The 23,554-nt window shown below is 43.6% G+C and overlaps 2 protein-coding genes across 4 annotated transcripts in view; one reads left to right on the top strand and one right to left on the bottom strand.

Annotated features, from left to right (window-relative positions):
* Klp64D (kinesin-like protein 64D) overlaps nucleotides 1-13,998 on the top strand; it is a 46,953-nt gene extending 32,955 nt beyond the window's left edge. For all 3 annotated transcript variants that reach the window (XM_072287785.1, XM_072287784.1, XM_055073613.2), the window contains 5 exons: nucleotides 2,492-2,728; nucleotides 4,773-4,895; nucleotides 7,008-7,135; nucleotides 8,117-8,205; nucleotides 11,390-13,998. In XM_072287785.1, the coding sequence (XP_072143886.1) occupies nucleotides 2,492-2,728; nucleotides 4,773-4,895; nucleotides 7,008-7,135; nucleotides 8,117-8,159 (531 nt within the window). In that variant the 3' untranslated portion in view covers nucleotides 8,160-8,205; nucleotides 11,390-13,998. The remainder of the gene's footprint in view (nucleotides 1-2,491; nucleotides 2,729-4,772; nucleotides 4,896-7,007; nucleotides 7,136-8,116; nucleotides 8,206-11,389) is intronic.
* Nucleotides 13,999-14,570: 572 nt separating this feature from the next.
* LOC140217225 (tigger transposable element-derived protein 6-like) lies at nucleotides 14,571-14,999 on the bottom strand. Its single transcript, XM_072287596.1, has one exon. The coding sequence runs from the start codon at nucleotides 14,997-14,999 to the stop codon at nucleotides 14,571-14,573; it is 429 nt and encodes a 142-aa protein (XP_072143697.1).
* Between the last annotated feature and the right edge of the window lie 8,555 nt (nucleotides 15,000-23,554).

Genomic DNA, 23,554 nt, shown 5'->3' with positions numbered 1-23,554 from the left:
TGACCAATTTCTATATGTCAAAAAGTTTTCGGGCTACACCCACTTTACCTGTCCGTCACGCGACGTCACAAAACTACGAAAACTCACCATGTCAAAGTGACATGTACGCGTCAGAGATGCATTAATAGCCGAAGAAAACTGAAAGTTTTTCTGAATAGCTGGAGGCTGACCCTTTCCAAAAGGAATAAAAGATGGCTGTCTGCCGATTGCTGTGGCACAGGCTACTAGGAGCTGCCGGGGAGCATGGATTTATTTGTGTGTAATACAAAATTTTGCGTGGCAGGATAACATTTTCGTGACCTTTTAGCACATATACGACATCGCTCTGCCAACTCTACTTTGCTGAGGATCCGTTTTAACAGCATTTTTAGCCTTCCGTTGAACGCCGCTGCTATTTTTGACCAACCACCGCAAGCTAAGTAGGGGGAAGTGCACCAATTGCAGACGCTGGCACCACCCTCCTCATCCGGCTATTTACTTTCACTGCGCTGGCTCGGCGCCATCGAAACTCTCTCCATTTGAGCGTGCACCTTGCCACTTCTCAGCCAATTAGATAAGGAAACCTGCACAATGTAGGCAATGCTATTCGCTTTGAAAGCAAAAGAAAGTGACATCATAAACAAGAAGCGTGTTTGATTGGGCTTTTCAAACAATGCTGTGGGTCACCACCCGATGCTTGTGTGGGTGGTTACATAAATTTGACGTCGGGCAACTGGAACAGATAAAAACAGATTGGAACAGCTTTACGTTATAGGGCCCCTTGTGTTCTACAGCAAAGCACTGTAGGGTGCTGAGCTGCTCCATGGTAGGGCCTTGGTTGGAAGATTGAATTTAATATGTGATTGTATACAATATCTTTACTGAAGAAACATGAATTTATTCTCCAGATTGCTGCATACCATCTAAATAGTGAAGTCACATGTGACAAAGTCGGTCTTAGTTATGGAATTGGCTGTAGAATGGCTGCCTCATGTTTACTACAGTAACTGTTATTGGCTCTTCCCTTGCTTGAATTATCATACAAGAACAGATGATAATTATTGTTACTGGACAAAGATATGCCCTGAAGGGTGTAAACTGGTTTTAGAGTGTACAAAATGCATAATAATTCACAACAATCTGATGACACACTAAAGCTATCATTCTGACTAATGTACTATGAATTTGCGCAGGGCTGTATTTCTTCTTTTTTTGTTTTTGTAATGTGTAGGCATTTTTCTTTCTTCTTTTCAGCCTAACACTGATCCATCCATCTTGCTTGCATCTTTTTTCTTTTCAGCCTAACACTGATCCATCCATCTTGCTTGCATTTTTTTTTTTCTTGGAAACTTTGTGCTCACTACTTTTTTGGCGAGAATGCTATGTTACACTGATAACGCACAGTGCATTTGTGACATGAAAGTACCAAGCACACAGTGTTAAGGAAAGGAAATAAATGCAAGATAGACATTGATTATTGTTGTTGGAAAAAGATATGCCTTAAAGCATGCAAACTGTTTTCAGAGTGTAGTAAACCTACGAGAAAGTTATAATAATCTTATGGTTAACCTCTGCGAACCTTGTGACACACTGCATCTATATGCCAAACAGGGTGTTGTGCACGAACTTCCCAGGGCACAGGGCAGGGGGTATTTCTGCAAGTGTCCACCTAGTGGACATGTCCATTTCATCTGCTGCTGGTGTGCTGGTTGGCTGAGCTGGGATATGCATCAGAAGGAGTCAGGTGCCTCCAGCCAATCAGCACTTCAGCAGCAAAAGAAATGGACACTTACAGAATAGCTTCCCAGTCTTCTTTTCTTTAAGCATCTAAAGTGACATCAACCATGTATGCCAACTACTACAACATAATTTCAAGCATGGGCTTGGTGCATATGTTTCCTACAGAATACTGTATGGTATTCTGTGAAACTTATATTAGAGGAACTCTTATGGATTTACCTTTAAGCTTCAGTTGTGGTGCTCATCTTGGGTGGATGACAATTTCTTCCTTTCGTGAGATTCCCTCCGCCTTCAGGTTTTTCCAGAACTGATTTGCCATATTCAATGTCCCTGGCCTTAAAGCTGTCTATTAATTCAGCCTTGCTCTGCAGTCACCTAGCCTCCTGGTTAGTTCAGATTGTAGAGCAACTGTCTTGAATAGGCGTCGCCCTGGATATGCGTTATCCTATATAGGCCTGGGTTTAGTTCATGGACCAGGGCAAATGCTTATTTAATTATGAAACCTTCTTTTTGACGAAACCGTATGGGTTTTCTTTGTGGCTTTGCGCTACTTTTAGATGAATAACTAGTCATCCTTTTCGTGAAACTTCCCCCACTTCGTGGATTTCCGCCAAAATGCATGACGCGTAAGGATTAATTATGCTGCTATGTCTTTATCTATCGTGGCATCTGCGGATTGACTTAGAACTGACAGGGTTTTAAAAATTCTGTATGGCCATGACTGTTCAGTGGCACCAGCGTTAACTTAGAGTGCACTCAATCTGGTGTGTAGGCTGAGCGGCTGGATATGGAGGAGCGATACTCCACTCTGCAAGAGGAGGCGGCGGGCAAGACACGTAAGCTGAAGAAGGTCTGGGCTATGCTGATGAGCGCAAAGGCAGAGATGGCCGACCTGCGTCAGGAGCACCAGCGTGAGGCCGAGGGGCTGCTCGAGAATGTGCGCCAGCTCAGCCGGGAACTGCGGCTCAACATGCTCCTCATAGATGCCTTCATACCGCCAGAGTACCAGGTTGGTCTGCTTGCTGGAGATTCATTATATATTGCTTTGGTGAAAGTACTATTGTAACAGTGTCCTGTGTTAAAAGAAGATTCCATGCTTACCGTTGCTTTGTTTTCACCCAGATTTCACAACAAGATTCCATCTTATAATCTGCATCATTCAATATGACGTTACATAAGGACCTGTGATGTCACATTTAATCAGAGAAACAGAACCATGCCTATGAATTGATTGACTATATGGGGATGGAATAAAAATGAGATAAGGGAATGGAAGACAGGAGGTGGGGTTAACTGAAGGTTAACCCACCTCCTATCTTCTTCTTGGTTCCAGTCTGTCTCCTATCAGTCAGTTCCTATCTGTGTCTTGGTTCCACAAACAAATTCTATGTCACAGTTGGGTGAGCACTGAACAATAAGAACTATGTCATGTTCTTATGCTTTATTTATATTACCCTCAGTGTCCTATGGTTTTAAAAAAGGGCAGTGGTAACAAAACAACAACATAAAACAGGTACAGTGAGTTAGCTTAAGGACGTCCCTGATGTGACGTTAACCAACATTTTACGAAAAAGTTTGTTATCACGGCTACGGTACTCTGTGGAAAAGTATTTTCATTCCTTGTTTTGCACGAAGAATGAAGGACTGAAAGAAAGACTTCGTATCGCATAAATCAATTTTTCCTTATTGCGATGGTCAATGCAGTTTGAAGTGCGGTGCAGCCACAGTGTGAAGTCGTCATGAAGTGTAGTATGATTAAAAATTTTATGAAATGGCAAGAGAGAGGCAACCTTATGATCAGTAGCAAGTGGGACAAATGCATGGTTACCTTTCATTGATGTTATACTCACAGTTTAGTTATACCGTAGTTACTCGCATAATGAACACACCCTCTACTTTTCAATCAAAAAGTGTTTCTCTTTTGATCGCATAATGATGGCACCCTGAACTTGCTGCCGTAACATAGGAGACACATGATATGATTTGGCGTGCAATACGGCACCTGGCGTGCTGGAATGGCTGCTGGATCTGAGGTGTTTTGCCATGCCATAGTGCTAGATCAGATGCCCGACCCGCGACAAAAGTAGGGGACACACGGTACAATTTGGCGTCCTATAGGGCGTCCGACATGCCGGAGCCGAAACAATCTGGCACACCATAGTGCCGGATTGGACACCTGTACACGTTAGACATCCAATTCGGCACTATGGCATGGCAGTTATTTTCACCTATTTTTTTTTTCCGCAGCCACCTGCAGAAAAGAAAAAAAATAACTTAAAATTTTACCCCACATAATAAATGCACTTCCTAACTTTGCATAAATATTTCAGAAAGAAAAGTGTGATCATTCTGCAAGTAAATATGGTAGTTTAGAAGGATGAAGCAAACATAATTATTTTGTACTAAACTTTATGAAGCTTGGCACAGTCTTTTTATGCTTGACATTTAGCATGGTGTTACCACTATTGTTTTGACTCCTTTCTTGGCTAACATGGATGATAGTTCATGAGTGCAGTTGATACAAGCTGGACTTGCATGACGTCAGGGACACTGTTTACATGCGTACTTGTGTGTTTTTCTAATTGAACAATGTAATTTGTGGACTTGGCTGGACTGGTTGTGTTTGTGTGATCAAACATTAAAATACGTTTTGATGGTTGGAGTTATTTATAGGCTGCACTTTGTGTCTTATTAGGAAAGAGACATGAATAACATTTATTTGAAAGGAAGATGTCTGATCAGAGTGTCTACTTAAATCTTAAGTTGTCAGTTATAGTACATTCTTTCTGAGAACGTCACATCATTGCTGTAAATACATAATGGGATATATATGCTCAGGCTTAATTTTTGTTGTAGGAAGTGTAATGGCTGCCTGCTTGTTTTTTTTTTAGCTTTCTAGGTTTTATTTAGATAGTGCTATTTCCTGTCTAATGTGTCTGCTGCAAACCGGATGAAATATTCTGCCTGAGTTCACAATTCACTTGCTTTTAGTCTCAAGTTCTCAGTTTAACCGTTTAACAATGAGTTCTTGGTGCAACTGTTCAACAACACAGGAGCTTCTAGAGAGGTGTGTCCAGTGGAATGAAGACACCGGAGAGTGGCAGCTGAAGTGCATTGCCTACACAGGAAACAACATGTGCAAACAGAGTTCTCCTGATGTTGGCAATCTTCATGAGGTCAGTGTCTCCTTTTGGCTAGTGTTGGGAACATGTGTGACATTAACACTTAAGTTTGATGTGGGTAATCATGCAAATAAAACAATAGCACTAAGGGCTAACTCATAGCTGTGTCATTGTATAGAAGCTCTCACATGTCATGCTGTAGACACCTATTCACCTGATGGTATTGCGGTGATGTGCTTAAACTTTTTGTAACATGCTGTTTGCCACAATTAACCACAATTTCATAACTTTCAGCATCACTTTCGCCGCTCAATTGACCCAATCTTAAAATCAAGACTTTCACATCAGCTTTCTGCTCACCTTAAGGTGATCTATTGATTTTGTCTGAATGCCACATTCTTCGACTGTTACAACTGTGGTGCATCAGATATTGCAGAACGCATTTTATCACAATTTCCAGGCTACAGACATGAGAGGACTTGTTATTTTAGTAAAATGGGCTCTGCTTTTCAAAAACCACTGGATCTAGGAAGAATACTAGGTCCTGTGCCTTCTCATTTAAAGCAATATCAATCTTTAAATTTTATTTTCATATTCCTTCTAAACATTGGCTTATTTCACAAGCTCTGGCCTGTTTACATCAACATTATCACCTTTTTCTCAACTGTACATACCATGATCATATATTTTCTTGCTTTTTCATTTTCCTCTCTGGCCCTGATTCTGTTCCTCATATCCTTCCCTATACAGTGTAGGGTGTTGGTGTCATTCTGAAATAAAAAATTCTCTGTATTTCAGGGGGTGTTGTAAACACTAGTTGTCAATGCCCATTTATTGAAGTCAACACTACTTTACTTCAATGAAGAGCTTTCTCTCTTTTTCTAAAGCAAAAGTTTTCTTTCTGGAATCAGATTGTGGTGCTGTAATTGGCGGATAGACTGGGTTACTGCAGAGGTTACTTTTCTGTGTTAAAGGGACACTAAAGGCAAATATTAAGTCAAGCTAAAATGAAAACTTATTGCTCGAGATTATCTAAGGCGTCAATATTATCGTGAACAGAGCCTTAATAATAGAGAAATTGAGGTATATGCAGGACATGGTTAGAGGCTCCCCCGGGACATTGAAGCACTTGCCCAATGGTGAAAGCACTCCTTAGTTAAATTCTGTCACTAGTACTCAGGCATTCGTTGCAAAAACATCCTCGTATTATATTATAAGACAAAATAAAATGCTACTTGCCCAGTTCTATTTCATATTTTAGAAAAAAGAACTCATTGAAATTGCCCATGACAATGACGTAGGTGGTTGAAAGGTTTCATTTTTGCTCGACTCCGCGCAGCCTACGCTTTCGCATTTCACTAGTTTCGTTATCGTGTAGTGCCACGCTGGTTTTGCTGGCTCGTGAAACTCGCACACACTGCAAGTAGCAGAGAATTCTCTGCTACTTGCAGTGTGTGCGAGTTTCACGACTTCAACTTCCATGTGATGTCGCGGGATGCCCAAATGGTCTACGCCACTTGACCAAAAAACAGCTGCAGCAGCGAATCCACCACTTTGTCTTGGCTCGGTGGCGCCATCTGGCAGGTGAGGTTTTACTCACTGACGGCAGCAAAGGGTGGTGATGGCGTATGCGACGTCACCATTCCCCCAGTTGGGTGGTGGGAGATTTGAATTTCGAAAAAGGCATTAAGACCCTTCAGATGCAGTATTTCTACTCAGGCTGCAACAGCCTGAGTAGAAATAGCACATGCACCAGTGGTGGCATGATGCAGACGTGCTTGGTTGGTCGTGGCAGCAGTGTGGACGGTCGAGCTCCCTTACACTGGTTCTTGTAGTGTGTAGGATCTGTCTGACTTTTTTTCTCTTTGCACCACGATCGTATTTCTTTCTCGTAAATGAGGTTTCGAGATAACAATTTAAGATCAGTATCCCTCATGAATTGTGTGCATCTGTAGCTGTATTCATATATGCATATCAATATTTTGTGTTTACTACTACTACTACTACTACTACTACTACTACTACTACTACTACTACTACTACTACTACTACTCCAGTAGATGGGATTAGTAGTTGCCAATACTTCAACAGTGCAGAACTAAAAGCAGCACTTTACCATTCACTTTGTGGAGTTTTAACTGTCTCTCTGTTTGCATATGGTTACAGAAATCTGATCTGGATATCTCTCATGTGTACTTGAGCTACTCTCCGGATGGGCTGCAGATGCCTGGCCGGCACCGATCAGGAAGAAAGTCGGCTCGTCCAAAAACCTCTCGTCCAAAGTCTTCTCGCAGGCAAGTTCAACTGTCCTTTTTTGGCAACTGGCTGCAGCTGTCATGCATTGTGCACAGCCTGTGTACAAGTTGCCTCTGAGTGTTACAGCTTCGCTTTATTTTAGCATAATGTTTGCTTTAACCCGTTCACTTTCGCCCGTACGGCGCTCTGCCGTGCCTGGTGTTTTTTCCGCTGCACATTTTCCTGCTTAATTTAGCGTGCTCAGCGTTGTAAGAAAAGTGCTGTAAAATCTTCTACAGACGTCGCATTTACAAAATGTCGGATTTAATTTGTTTACAAAGGCTTTTGCATTAGATGCAGTAAAAAAGCTAGGACATGAGCATAAAAAAAGTGTAAAACATGCAGGAATGCGTGGTGCACTTTTGCGGTTCTTGTACTCACAACGCCCCTTGGACTTTTGAACTTGGCCCTCGAAAACTAAGCACAGCATTGAATGGTTCTGCTTCGCAGTTTTTGATGGTATGTGCTGAAACAAATAAACCAATTCGGGAGCCTGTATGCTTTTCTTTTTTAGCCTGGTACTCTGGTTGCAATGGCTACAACAGCGGAACGGAGTCTGGCGAAAAGGAAGCTTTCCATTGTTTCACAAACAACTCCTGTTGAAAGTGTAGACAAATATGTCTATTAGTGTGTGAGACCCAAAACACCTACAAAATAGCTTGCAATGTGCTGCTATCTATGGAAAAATGCTAGAAGCTGCTGTTATTTGAGCGGCCACTGAATTGCCAGTTACTCCGACTTTGGTCTTTGCCGTCACGGCCTGTGGATTGCTGGCTGTGGAAGCGAATAGGTTAACCAGAAGCAGTAGCCTTTGTTGCCATAGTCTGCCTCGTGAAGTCTTTCGTGTCAATTGATAAGAGTTATGCTCTAATATCATAATGAATGTTTGTCTCAGCTTTTCATAGGAGAAAAATAATGTTTCATAAATTCAGGATGCCAGGATTCAGAATTTTGAGACTTCTCTTTCTTTATGCATGCAGGGATCACTGTGGAGTTGCCTCGGGAAGCCTGTCCCAAACTTAGTTTTAATGGCCACATCGTTTCATGTTCATGCCCGTCTCATGCTCAGGCAAGCGCTGCATCACATTGTGCTTACTGAGTTGCTTACTTTGTGCTCATTGAATATCTGGTGGCTATTCCACCAGTTGCCATGCAAGTGAAAAAATCTTCGTGCTTTACTAGATCTTATAACTTGAGGCTGTAGTGCAACAGAGAACAACACAGAAAGAAAGAAAGAAAGAAAGGGCGCTGCCTGTCCTTACCTTGCTTGTGTATGTTATAACACTTTATCATTTTAGCTTAACTGATAACCAAGCCTAATGTTAGGCGTGAATGGGGACTATAGCCAAATGTATACCTGTTGTGTACTCCTTGTGGAACACCAGAGGTATAGAAAGGGACATCAGTACTGGCGCCTACATCTCTTGACACTCTTAAACCATGTGAGTTAGAAATGTTCTTGTGTTGCACAATTCATGTGCAAGTGCATGTTAAAGAGCCACAGGTGGTCAGAATTAATCCAGAGCCCTTTAGTACGGTGCCCCTCATGGCCGTTTTATGTATCTTTAGACGTTAAGCCCCCACAATTTGCTTTTATTTCAATGCAGCACCTTTGCACCAGCAACTAACTTAGTCGAACACAGTGTCCTGGCAGTGGCAGCCGTATTTCGCTGGGGGTAGAATGCAAAAATGCCCATGTCCCGTGCATTGGAGGCACATTAAGGATCCCCTGGTGGTCAGAATTAATCCGGAGTCCCCCACTATGGCGTGCCTCATAACCAAATCATGGTATTGGCACTTAAATTGCCAGAGTTTAGTTCAACAGTGTCATGAGATGTCATTGCTAGTGTTGCCATGCTCGTCTACGTCTCCGGTATACCATAAGCAACAATAAATGCACAGAATGCATCTATATGAAAAGGAATGCCAGATTTCAATGTAAAGCCAGTTATTTTTCTTGTTGCTGTGCTGATATTAAAAGAAAAGTTCCATAAGAGGAATTCTTCAACATAAGAACTATACAGCATTATATAGCAGTAAAGGAGGATTGGACTACTATCACATTTACAGGAATCTGTGTTTGGACACAGATTAACTTTCTTTCATATTGGGGGCAGAGTGTGCACCAACCTTAGCTCCCTAGTGCCATTGTCATTGCTAAGCTTGCACTGCTCTACCGATATTATGCTGTGGCGTTGTTCAGGAGTAGTATTGCATTACCTTGCATTTTCCAATGTTTTCTGAATGAAGGCCTGTTTGAAGTTATTGTGCCAGGAAAACATGAATGAGGAAGCATGCGCTGTGCTTGTAATACCATCATGCCAGAATAAAACCTGAATGGGGAGAAGCAAAGTGGAACATCTCTTAGTGCTTAATTGTACTACTTGAAATTTACAATATCATAAGAAGCCATCAAACACGTGACACCAAGGACAACATAGGGGAAATTACTTATGGTTAATAAACGAAATAAGGAAACGATAAATTAATGGAAATTAAAGTGGATGAAAAAACAACTTGCCGCAGGTGGGAACTGAACCCACAACCTTCGCATTTCGCAAAGGTTGTGGGTTACAAGATTACAAATTTACAATGTGTGATTGTGGTGTGACACTGCACCAAAAGTGAGAGTCTGTGAAAACAATTGTACTACTATCACACATACTGCTAAATGTGCAAAGAGAAGCATGCCTTCTGGTTTGTCCTCTCAAAAGGAAATAAATTGTCATTCAGCTGGAAGTAGTACAAAGCCTCAAAGGGAAGCCATAAGAGTTTCTCGGAAGGAAAACTTCGCAGTTACAGAAGAACACAAAGATCTAACAGAATGTTGGAGCTAAAGGATGTGAAGCTTGTTTGAGTTAACAAGGTAGGAGCAGTAGTGGATGATACAAGCACAGCTTTATCACCTGTAGCTGTCGCATATAACTGATTTGCCCTAGTCAGTTTGCCTTTTCTGTCTGCTTCACAACGCTGAAGGCAATGATGGCTGTTGAAGGAAGAATGTTGGTGAGAGGTGTATACATAGAGAAGTATGACACATATCTAAATACATTTAAGGCTTCATGCTGCAATGGCACATCTATTCAGGCATTAGCCATAGATGGGCACACACCCTGAGACCGAAGTTTTCTGCTATTCCGGACAGTAGCCAACAGCAAGTTGTCTGTTTGGGCTCGTAGCCAGTGACTCAAGTTTATATATATATCCACAGATATATCCACAGAGGAAACGACAATGAATGCCTAACTCCAGAGAAGAGGCAAAGAAAGATTCGCTTTAAAAGAATAGTCCTCGGACCGGAATGTATTTTTCTTCAATTGCAAAGCTTTTTTTCTGAGAAGCTTAAATGGGTTTCCTTTGTAGCTTTGTACCACAGTGCAGTTTGATGGCAATTTTTACTTTTTATAAAACTTTCCCACCTTTCAGATTTGCATATAACTGATTTGCCATAGCCAGTTTACCTTCTCATGTTGGTATTGTGTTCTGGCATGGTAGTACGTGCTCGGTAGCTAAGTTTACCTGACATTTTTCAGTGCGTGATGTCTATGTAATCCTTACAGAACCTTTTGTTCTGTATGTGGTCAAGCTGAGAATACAAGCCCTGGGATTCAAGTTTACTTAGCTTCAACAGTTGCAACATGAACTTTGTGAAATAAATCATTCAACACTACAGGGCAAAGTGCAATTAATAAATTTATGCATTTGGTTACCATATGGAAAAAAAAAGAAACAATTATTGTGAAAAGGAAAAAAAAAGCTCTCTTTCTTTTTGTATTATGATGTAGAATGAGCAGCTTTCATACTTAGTTATATTTACTTATTTATTTATTTATTAAGGTGTGTACATATTTTCTGTGCTACATGTTTATGTATTGTGTGTCTATATAGTAATTAAATTTTTTACATGCATGATGTGATTGGTTTGGACCTTAGAGTTTCATGCAAAAATTACTAGAGAGAACGTTGGCAGTTGTGTCTATGGTAGCTGCAAGCGGGGTGGTTCAGCCAGCATGAGAATAATGGGTAGTTCATGGATTTGCTTAAACTTTGTCCTTCAGACTTCAAACGGCTTTGTAACTTTCTGTAAACTCGTCATTTTCATCAAAGTACTGCGTACTAAATAATTGATTAAACATTATTAAAATTGTCCTACAGCAGGATTCAAACGCAGGACCTCTAGCACAGAAGCCCGATATTGAAACCATTATGCCACGAATGCATGCATTGAAAAGTGGCATATGAATTTCTCACAGGCAAGCCAGTGCCTTGAGACACTTGGATGGATGGATGAAATAACTTTAATGAAAGGTCCTGCAAGCTACAGAGCGCAAGGCCCCATAGAGCGGGCTACTCCCACGTTGAGACCGGGCCGCATCGTGGGCCTGGCCTGGCCGCATCGTGGGCACGCTGGACAGCCCAGAGCTGCTCCGCCAGGTCCATGCTGCGTAATGCTTCTTTTAGCCTGGTGGAGTCTTGATTCTTGTTTGCGTGGGTCCGACCACACGGCCAGAGCAAGTGATATATGTCTAGTGCGCTAAGGCAATTTTCACAATATCATGTTGTGTATAGCTCAGGCATGTAGTGGTGTAGTCTGTTTTGCATGAGGTACGTGTTGGTTTGAAGCATTCTGAAGGTGAGGGCTTGAGGCCTGGTGAGCTTATTGTGAGTTGTGCTGTATATTCTGCGGTCTAGATAAAAGTGCTTTGTGATCTCGTTGTACGTGGAGGGAGGGTCCCGATTCTCACTGAGATGGTCACGACCAGAATAGGTGGTGTCACGGAAGGTTAGGTCTCGCGCGCTCCAGTGAGCCATCTGATTGAGATTGGGAGGGGCGTCCTCGATCTCTCCGAGGTGTGCCGGGAACCAGCAGATGGTGTGATGCTGCAGTGGTGCAGATGTTTTGACTATTTGTAGTGCTTGTCACCTTGACAAACCAAACCGTTGCAATTAGTACCTAATTGTGTGTGTTCACAGAGTCTTCTGTGCTTAGAAAAGTATAGATTGCTTCGAAATTTACGACGATGAAGGCAGATATTGTGCAATTAACAAAGTCAAGAACGTCTGAATTCACAAGCACGAAGATCAGACAAATCCATGTACTACCCACCATTCCCATGGTCGTGGAACGATTGCAGTGCCAGAGTTCCCTCTAGTAATTATTGTAGGAAACTCTATGGTTTGGGCAGCCCTATAGGCCTCTTTGCAACTCATTTTATATGTGCCAGCACTGGTGAGATGCACTCTTATGTTCAATGAACTTGAGGTGTTTACATCTTGCTGATGGTGACCATGACAATAAGGCTACAGGGTTTTTGAAAGGTAATTGTGATTAAGCTCATGAAATTGTGGTAGGTTGTGTCATCATCATCACTTTAACTGCAGTGGTGTGCATAATAATGATACCCTAATGCAGTGATTAGGCGACCAATTAACTTTAGTGTGCAGATTCACATTTTATCAGGCACACTTAGCTCACTCATAACTTCAATATTGTGGCTTTTGAAGCTTCATTTGGATAAGAGTACGCAATTGGGCTGGTTGGTTCATGATTACGAGCAGTAAACAGCGCTAAACAACAGGACAAGGAGAGGGACATGGACAACAGCGCTGACTAACAACCAAGTGTCAGCGCTGTTGTCTGTGTCCCTCTTCTTGTCCTGTTGTTTAGCGCTGCTTCCTGCTCGTATTCATTTGGATGTTTGGCATATTTGACATCCTACCAATGGGCATGTTTCATGGAGGTGGGTGGCTAACATTTCATGCCATCAAAAGCATTCGCATGCCCTCTTTATTAGAATTATCACATGCTTCAGCTGGAACACCCCGTACTTTGTAGTACTTAGTAAGCAGCATTTCACTTTCAACTGATTCCCAAGTCCAATAATATGGAAAATTGGAGGAGTTGGTTCGTAGTCTGTGGTCCGTGGTTCGCGTCCGAGTCAGCGCTGTATTGTGTTCCCTTCCATCCCTTTTGTCCACATCTGTTGCGCTGTAGCTACTGTACCATGATTCCTAAATTGTGAACAATTACTTTCATGCACTGGCATGCTTACAGTGCAGTCTATTTCCTTGTCTCTCTTATTGCATCAGACCGTTTCTCATGTTGAACTTCACCAAAGAACAAAAATATATTACCTATTTTGTTTGATGCTGTGCTTCATGTGTAATAACACTTGTAACAAAATTTTTAATTCTCTTCCATTGCCCTTTCAATAATTTCTATTTCAATGCATATAAATGTTAACTTTAGCTTTCTTGGAAGTGTTTGTTTTAAGTTATCAAAACAGTTGCACAGCCACTAAGATGAATTGCCTGGACATATTACTGTATGCTAAACTCGCGGACAACTTTCTGTGGCAGCAAAGAGAAAAGCTGCAGAGGTGAAACAGGCATGAGCAATCGCAAGTCTGAAAAAAAACTCCACATTCTCATTCGTGCTAGTTTAAGTTGGGGACTAGAAAACATAACACAGCTTATATACAACAGCAAAATAAGAAGGTGTTAAATTTAACATATTTTTCTGCTTTTCTCTAACAAATGCATTGAGCAAATGCCAAACTGTTGCATGTGAGAGCTATAGTGGTTCAGTGTCTCTTCCAAGAAACCAAAAGCACTGTCAAACGGTGCCAGAATTGTTGGTGCAGTAGGACATGCGTGCAAGACCTGCTCCTGTAGCTTTCCCTTCACTGCCACAGAAAGTTGTCCGTGAGTATAATTGCAGTATAGTGGTGCGTTCAATGGGAACTTAGTACTATTTCTTCCTGTTATTTATTTTTGTTGTGAAGGATGTTGTATGTATATTTTACTATGTTTTTACTGTAAGCTATTTATATTTTGCAAATAAAATGCATCTCTAAACCTTCATGTGACATTACATGCACACATTGCCTTGCACCACAGCATATGAGTTTACCTGACACTGAGATGAGAAGGAAATGCTCTTTTAAAGCTTTTATTTCAGCATAATAGCTAACCAGGCCGACACAGCATCAGCGGTACACAAGCAATTACAGTCGAGCCCGCTTATAACGAACCTGAGCGTTACGTGGCATCTGTTTACTATACCCCGAAGTTCGTAGTAAGTGGATGACAGTTTAAAAAGAAGGAAAAAAGAAATGTGGCTAGTCAAAACACAAAATTGATTTATTTGCAAAGAAGTTTGTGATGCTCATCTGTTTCTGTAGTACAGATCCGATGAGGGCGGTCTCCAGTTTATTAAAAGCAGAAGCGTGCTCTTCGCCGAGGCCCTTGGTATAGACAAGTTGCTTGAGGCTCTCTGTGTAGCCCATTGCTACAGGCATGCTTATGGGTGCTGGCTCCGAAGTTTCATCGTCATCAGATTCCTCCGCATCGCTGTCCACCCGCACTTCCCAAGCGATGCCCTCATTTGTGCACAGTTCTGCAATATCAGCATCTTCATCAGCAGAAATAAAGTCATCCCAACCAGTAGCCCCCCATATCGGAGTCGACGATGTGCTGCGACAAATCGCCGCTGGACCAATCATGTTCTGAAGCATCAGGCTCGACATCAGGCACTGTGTTGATGAAGCTGGCCTTGCGGAAACAGTTCCGCACGCAAGCGGCCGTCACCTCTGACCAAGCTGTCTCCACCATCTCAATGGCTGAATACAGTGAAACTCGAAGCATCAAGTTGACGGCCGGGTGGTCAACAGCGATGAACAAGTGCTCCACAATGCAGCGCCTATACGATGCCTTAAATGCGTGTATTTGCCCAAATCGAGCATAAAGTGAAGTGATATTGGGCGGCAGGAGAAGTGGAGTAAATGCTGTCAGAGAAGTTTGCACATTGTGCACTGAGCAGTTGTCGAGCACAAACAGCACGTGCCTTCCTTGCCTCTGCATGTCGCGGTTAAACTTGCTCAGCCACTCTGCAAATAAATTGCGTGTCATCCACGCTTTAGTACTGTACCTGTAGCGCACAGGTACACAGCTCCGAAAGCAACACACCTTCTTTGATTTTCCTGTTACAAAGGGCACGTGATGATCGCTGCCATCCATATTAGTGCACCGAAGTACTGTAATGCGCACAATCATCGAGATGGTTGATTTAGACATGTTGTACTTCTTCACCAACTCGCAGTTTTTAGCACCTTGAGACACTTCCTTCGAAATTGCTTGCTTAGTTGCCATGTTCAGTGCTGTTCATTTCGTGACCACTGCAAGCACAGCATTCCTGTCCGCCATCCTGAATTACAACTCGGGCCCGTATAGAATGAAGCGAGGAAGCATGGAAACTAGTGTGGAGAGGCCTGCTTCGTGGTAATGGCCAAAAAACAAAACTTCTAAACTTTAGCCACCACCATAGCGCGTGTGCTGTGACAGCGAGGGAGTGCAAGAAAGAATGAGGAGAGGGGAGCAGAGTTGAGAGGATGGGTGAGAGGGCTATCTTGGAAGCCACTTGCCAACACTCGTGGGCAGTGCGTGACGGCCTGGAAAGGGTAGAGGGGCACAAAACAGATAATTCGCCTCCGAGGAGGCTTGGGAAACACAGGAGTCGGAGGTTGTCATTATTTCGCATCGCGGCGGCAGGTTTATGCCGTCCATTCGCTGTAACTGATCGGCAGGGCTCTAAAACGTTCGTTATACGTGTGATCTTATGCCATTAAAATGAATTATATTTTGGCGGTCGCACAGCTCTCGTTTGTTTTAAGCAAAAGTTCTTCTTAAGTGGGGCTGTTATATCTGGGCTTGACTGTACTCAGATGCATGTTCAGTGGAGCATGCAGGCTTCAATTCTGCCAGCATCATGTGGGAATGCTGAATGTTTGTGCCATCTATTCCCTTCTACAGGCTATGCTCCTTGTGTGACATCAGCAGAGTGCGATCCAACAGGCACAGTATTGATTGCGTTCAATAATGGTGGGCTCTTTGCTAATGCTTCCTAGAGTTCTGCCATGTGTATTCTGAATAGCACCTCTTCAGGGTCAGTGTAGCAGGCACTATAAAAAAGTTGCACCAGGAGCAGGGTTACCAGATTGCTTCAATCACAAATTGTTGAAGTGGCCTTTGTGGCAGCCCAACAGTAGCCAAAACGAAAATTTTAAGTAGCCCAAAAGTAGCCAGAAATCAGTTTTTTTGTGACATGACTTGAGGCATAATAAATTAATTTCCCACAAGAAAATATGCCTAATAATTTTTTTTGCAATACGCAGAAGCCCAGGATTTCACCAAAAGCTTGCTCTAGAGTCACTGATTAAGTCACTAAAGAGGTGCTAAATAAAATTTATTGTTCTTACAGAGGTATAATAAGTCGGGGTTACTCACTCCAACATTTTATTGTGGTTTTATCCAGAGTTGGGAGGAAGTTCCTTAAGGGGCCCCTCACCAGGCCTGGCGATTTTGAGTTGACAAGTGCAGAGCATACAATGTGCGATAATTTATTTATTTATTAATACTGTCGACCCACAATAGGTCATTACAGGAGTGGAACAAGTACAGAAAGAATATACAAAGTGTTACATTCCTTGGCAGGTAGTGGAACATCATACATCAATGTTGATTTTCTAAGTACAAGAATATTCGTTCAGATGAAAACTTGGAGTAAACAGCAGTTACTAGGTATACAAGATCAAGAAAGTGTGTTGTACACAAAGGCACTCAAAGTGGCACACAAAGGTGATGCATAGAAAGACATACAAAGAGTGTCCAGACCCTAGCAAAAGTAACATGCGGTATGGATCGAAACATTGCACTTCTAATACTGTCTTTATAGTTGAGCAAATATTCTAACGAACGAACACTTTCTGGAAGACGCACTATAGAGGTATACTCATGAACAAATTAAGGTCACAGGGGACAAATTATGTAAAATATGTAGACTTAACTTTTTCCTGAAATTCACCTATTGATGATAGTTTCACTATAGTGTCTGGTAGCCAGTTCCATTCATTGATAGCCCTAGTGAAAAAACAATTTAAAAGAATCAATAAAGACAGAGGGAGGGGGAATGTACATACTGTGTCTGTGCCTGAAATAGGTGTCTGGTTGGATGATAAAGTAATCGTTTTTATTTATGCTAACGAGATCATGAATAACCAGAAAGAGAGATTCTAGAGAGGGTAGACTGGCAATTTTGTTAAGTTCTGAGGGGGAGTCATGCCACCGATACATATAAATTAAAGTGAGGCGTTGAATTTTATCAAGTTTAGATTTATTCATTACCGTGTAAGGGTCCCATATTATTTTGGCGCACTCCAAGATTGGTCTAATTAACGTTTTGTATGCCAGAATTTTTATTTCAGGAGTTGCGTTGTGAATGCATCTTCTTAAGGACCGTAGTGCATTGCGTGACTTGATACACACGTCATTGATATGAACATTCTATCTTAAGTCGAACCCAATAGTAACGCCAAGATATTTATGAGCGGAAACCCTTGTTAAGTTAGTGTTCTCAATGGAGTACGCATAAAACGGGTGTCTCTTTTTTCTCGTAACTGTCATGACAACAGTTTTTTTGTGTTTAATACCATTTGCCATGTGTCACGCCAGGTTTTAATCTTTTGCAAGTTTAATTCAAGAAGAGTCTGGTCATCGGGATTTTCTACCTTATTATACAAGACACAATCATCTGCGTACAGCCGAATGGGTACTGTGATATTATTGGGCACATCATTAATGAAAATTTAAAGAAGTAACGGACCCAAAACGCTACCCTGGGGTACACGAGATAGTACCCCTGAGTGATCAGAGCGACAGTTTTCAAGCACAACGTACTGTTCTCTGTTGGAGAGATAGGATGAAAACCATTTAGTGATCATCGGATTTTTGAAAATTTAGGAGCAATTTAGGGTGGGCAACTTTATTGAAAGCTTTGGCAAAGTCAAGGAATATTATGTCTACTTGTTTGCGTTCGTTTAAGGCACTTGCGAGATCATGTGTCAATTCAACCAACTGAGTTATTGTCGAGTGCTGCTTACGGAAACCATGTTGGCAGCGATCTAGGATATTGAAATCAGCGAGGTATATGGATAATTGTTTGGAGACAATATCCTCTAGTATTTTGGCACATGTGCTAATTAATGAAATAGGTCTATAGTTATTAACATGCAATTTATTACCACTTTTATGAATTGGAACAGTTTTCGCACACTTCCAAGCAGATGGGAAGCAGCCAGTAGAAATTGAGGACTGATAGATAACTGTGAGGTTTTTAGCGGTCCACTCTGCATATCTATACAAAAATTCATTAGGAATGTTATCGGGTCCTGGGCTCTTTTTGCTATTGATGTTCAATATGAGATTTAATACACCCTGTTCATTTATTCCGATGTCATTCATAGAGGCTTGATCGGGGAACTTCATCAAAATTAGGGTGGAGCAATCGTCTTTAGTATGAACGGTAGAAAAAAACTGTTAGGAGACTGAGCTCTGTCTAAAGTATTATCCTTACAGTTAGTGCGAGGCGAGGGGTTGACATATTTCCAGAATTTACTAGGAGCATTTTTGAGGAATAATACCAAGGTAGTGTTGAAGAAGTTAGTTATTGAATCTTTAATAGGTCGCTTCAATTCCTGACTCATATTCTTGATAACATTAATGGAATGTGGGCTACCAGACTGTCCAAGCACTTGACGCCTTCGCTTCAATCTTCTTTTTGCATGAATAATGCCTCTGATTATCCATGGATTTTTTTTTCTAGTGTTCTTAAGACGGTGAGGAACATAGCACTTTATGCAATGTTGAACCACGTTATAAAAATGATCCCAGAGTTTGTCAACGCTATTAGATTCGTCGGACGATCCTACCGCAGTCGACCAGATGTAGGAGTCGTCGGACTATCTCGCCGCTGCCACCATTTGAAGGAGATGAAGGTCGTAGACAGGAACTCGGTGAACAGGATTTATTTACATATTAACAGTTTAAGCAGGACACATTGGCAGCCTAGCGCGACTCCCATATGGAGCCCGCAAAACTAACATACAGCAAACAGTTTACGAGCACACAGCTCACTACTACATTTCGAGCATGACAGAGCACTCAGCTCCCGACAACGAGCACGACACGAGCACGCCCTAGCAGCCGGCAAACGCTGCTTATAAGCTCTCCGCTTGACGTCATAGTTCAACGTCATCGTTCGACGTCACTCTTCGAGGTCCCCGTGGACGGAGTCCCAGTGGACGGAAACGTTCGTCCAGTCATTGCAAACTAGCCGCCCCCCGCAGGACGGCCCACACACACAAAGGCTCACACGTTTGAGTGCCCCGTGGACGGAAATGTTCGTGTTGCACACACACACAGGTGAAAAGGCTGGACAGTTCTCGGTACCGCCCAGATTTCAGTGCCGACGTCAGAGGGCTTCGTAGAACTCTGCTTTGTCCCGGATGGCTCGGCCAAGTACCAATTTCCTGAGTTGATCGCGCGCCACGTGGCTGCCAGCTCTTCGCAGTTCTCCGAAGGGCGCCCCGTCTGGTGGGCTTGGAACACGTGCAGCGGGCTGAAAGCTGGCACGTTGCCACCCCGTACGGCCATTCTTAACAGCTCCTCCATGGCTCGGAAAATCTCGCCTGGCCAGTGCTGGCAACCGCTGGGCAGGAAGAAAATGGCTGGCGAGCAAGATGATGGCTTTGCTCTCTGCAACCCCTGCATACTTGGAATGCCTTCAACCATCTTACAACAACTGGCACAGAAGAGCCGACCCGGCAACACAATACCGCTCAGCGTTCAAACGCCCGGAATCAGCTGCTAACCCACCAGGCCTCCTATCACAATTCCAATGCAAGTCACTCAACTGGGAATTCCAAATTTTGCCCCAAAATTTCGTGCCACCAATGCGAGCGTTCCCGTTCCCTTTTAGTTCGACCAAACCTGACTGTCGTGCTGCACAAGAGTAAAGGTTTACGCAGAATTAAACCGAAGGCTCTCAAACACCAATACCCAAACATAACATAAGCAGCCTAACTTCACGAACAGCCTGTTCTTACCCTATCGCAGTGGCGTACTTATCTCACGTACTGTTGCCACTGAACAGTCTGGCCAACTCCACAGGTACGCAATCACAATCGCGCTAGCTTTGTGGTCCCTATTCCGAACACGTGCTTGCATCATACAAAGTTTTCATCACGCTGACTCACATTTGTTCCTTTACTCCACACAGGACACGTTCCTTAAACAAACAACCAAACTTGCGTAACTTACGCATCACAGAGGAACCTTCGAACAAATGTGTCTTCTAATAACTAGCTCTTTGCACGCGTACTAGAGAAGTCAGAATACGGCTGCCTTCGACACACACGAGCAACCCAGTCATCAACGTTCTGCTTCCTTCCGTCCGCACAGGACACGCGTTAATGAACCTAAGAGCTCTTCTCAGTGCAGATCACGCACTTACTGAAAATCTACGCGCTTAACCTTAGAAAATTCAAAAAACACTTAAAAAAAAGAAGGTTAAATAACACACACGCGCGTTACGATAGGCCTCTCAACGATAACCTTGACCTTCAGGTTACTCACACACACACAAAAAAAGAAAGCCTATATACTTATTAATGAACACCTCGCGAGACTACAGGTTTACTTTAAACGCGTCTTTCAAATCTCGAGCTTCCCAAACAAAACATAAACAGAGCTCATACCTTACATATTGAAAGAAATCCTAGTCTCAAATCGCGAAAATTTGCAAATGTTCAAAAATAAAACAAAACACGTTTTCCTACTACGGAAGCTCTCCTGGCCTCCCGTTCCTGATTGCTTACGACTGACTCATACTTTCAGCCGAACCCGAGGTGGTCGCGGTTTAAAAGCTACTCTGGCTACGGAGGAACAACAAAAGGGCTGACTCACTATCAGCTCCCCCAAGACGTTACGGTCTCCTGCCAATTTGCGTCCTCGCGCCCCGCTTTCAACATGACCTCGACTGACCGCGTCGCTACTCCCCACCTGGTCTCGTCTTGCCACCTTGCGCTTCTTTGTACTGCACGCTGAGCTTTGAAGAGAACGACGGAACGACGAGGAATTTGACTGCCCCGTGCCCTTTGTCCGCGTCCGTGCAGAACAAGCTTCTCGGTCCCCCTTTGACCGGTGGCTCGAACGTTTTCGATGCGTCAACATCGTCAGTGACGACCGCACCTTTTTCCTTGCGCCCTGCCCTCTTGGGTCTCTTGCCATCTTTGGCGGCGCTACATTAGTTACCGTCTTTCGGTCTTTACCGCGCTTCTTTTTACGGCGCTTTCTCTTCGCACTCACTTTCATGTCGCCTTCTCGTGCCTCGTGCTGGCCGTTACACATCTCGTCGGCCCGGATCGGTCTCTTACCCGCACAGTCTGAGTGATTTACATTAAAATCTACTCTCACTTTGCCTCGACTGGCGGACAGCTCAACCGACTCTGGCACAATGCAGCAGGCTTTACTCGAGTTATGCAACTCGCACTCTTGCGAACTGCCCTCTACTGCATTGCCCAGCTCACGCTGTGCACCTGCACACAGCCCGTCGGTATCGATCGCTGTCTCACGCGCACAGTCCGAATGATTAACAACTGAATCATCCCTATCTAGGCTATCTAGACTGGCGGAGAGCCGCACCGATCCCTGAACAATGCAGTTCTCTCGTGAGCTACGGAGCTCGCCACCCCGAGAACTATTCTCAACTGCATCGTCCAGTTCGCACTTCACTTCTGCACGCAGATCTGACTCGACATGGGTGCTCGCGTCTGTCAAGTCCGTAGTATTCTGTACCTCGCTAACGACCTCGCTACCATGAGATGCGACGCACACGCGCGGTAACTGTGCCAATTTGTTCGCAGCTGGCCTAGCTGTCTCTACAGTCCTCTGTTGGCACAGCACCTCGTCGCTCTCACTCTGGCCTTTAACGGCCTCTGTTGCCACTAAGGCTTCGTTAGCTGCTAGCACTTCGAGTTCACCTATGAACGTGCTGCTACTCTCACAGGTACTACTACTTTTCTCGGCTTTCGACGAAAATCTGCAATCTACTTCCTCACACTTTTGCTGCGTCCAGCCTACAGATTTCTCAAGCCGCTGTTGACTTCCTGCATTTAGCTGCTGCAAATCCTGTATCTGTTTCTTTACTGCTGCAATTTCTTTTTCAACCTCCTGCCGTTTTTGCTCATGCTCTTGGCGTTTTCGCTCGCGCTCTTGGCATTCTTGCTTAATTGATTCCTGTTCCCGCTTTTTGCTTAGAATTCGTTTGCCCATTTGTTCTATGAATTTCGAATCATTGTTACTTTCTAGAATGGTTTTACGAATCTCTGACTGCCTCAAGTCCTCATCTACGTTTACCTCGATCTCCTCACACAACCACAACAGGTCAGCTCTCGTCAAACACATTAGGACCATGGTCGCTACTTTAAGCTTTGGCTCTGCTGTCACACAATACTTGTTGCGATACCCACGCAAATCAAAATACAAGTAAAAGATCCCAGTGAATCAAATCCAAAAACACAGTGAAATTGAAGCCTGGTAAATCTTACAGCCAAAACCAAACGCTTACCCACTGAAGCAGCACCATATCACCAGTCCTTCCCCGCCGTATCCAGTCAGTTGCAAGAGGTGGTCAATCTCAAGTCGCCTCCAACTTGATCAGGATGCCGGTCGGTCACCATGTGCCAACGTCCGTCAGCTGCCGTTGCTGTCTCCCGAGTTGTAGGCCGATCTAGGAGCCGTAGTCGGATCTCACCGCTGCCATTCAGTTGTCAGATTTTTGGCAGTCGTAGCTGTAGGGATGAACTTCGGAGGAACCAGGAGAGCAGGATTTAATTGCAGGATTTACATTTTAAAACAGGACATACATTGGCAGACTAGCGCGACTCCCATATGGAGCCCGCAAAACTAACATACAGCAAACAGTTTACGAGCACACAGCTCACTACTACATTTCGAGCATGACAGAGCACTCAGCTCCCGACAACGAGCACGACACGAGCACGCACTAGCAGCCGGCAAACGCTGCTTATAAGCTCTCCGCTTGACGTCATCGTTCGACGTCACTCTTCGAGGACCCCGTGGACGGAGTCCCAGTGGACGGAAACGTTCGTCCAGTCATTGCAAACTATCCGCCCCCCGCAGGACGGCCCACACACACAAAGGCTCACACGTTTGAGTGCCCCGTGGACGGAAATGTTCGTGTTGCACACACACAGGTGAAAAGGCCGGACAGTTCTCGGTACCGCCCAGATTTCAGTGCCGACGTCAGAGGGCTTCGTAGAACTCTGCTTTGTCCCGGATGGCTCGGCCAAGTACCAATTTCCTGAGTTGATCGCGCGCCACGTGGCTGCCGGCTCTTCGCAGTTCTCCGAAGGGCGCCCCGTCTGGTGGGCTTGGAACACGTGCAGCGGGCTGAAAGCTGGCACGTTGCCACCCCGTACGGCCATTCTTAACAACGCTCTCACCAGAATGGTGCATAGTAATGAAGTCTTCAAATGATAAGGCAAGGTGATCTAATATGC

This window comes from Dermacentor andersoni, chromosome 4 (assembly GCF_023375885.2).
Source record: "Dermacentor andersoni chromosome 4, qqDerAnde1_hic_scaffold, whole genome shotgun sequence".
Taxonomy (NCBI): Eukaryota; Metazoa; Arthropoda; class Arachnida; order Ixodida; family Ixodidae; genus Dermacentor; species Dermacentor andersoni.
Note: the sequence above shows the minus strand (reverse complement) of the source record. Positions and strands in the feature narration are given on the sequence as shown.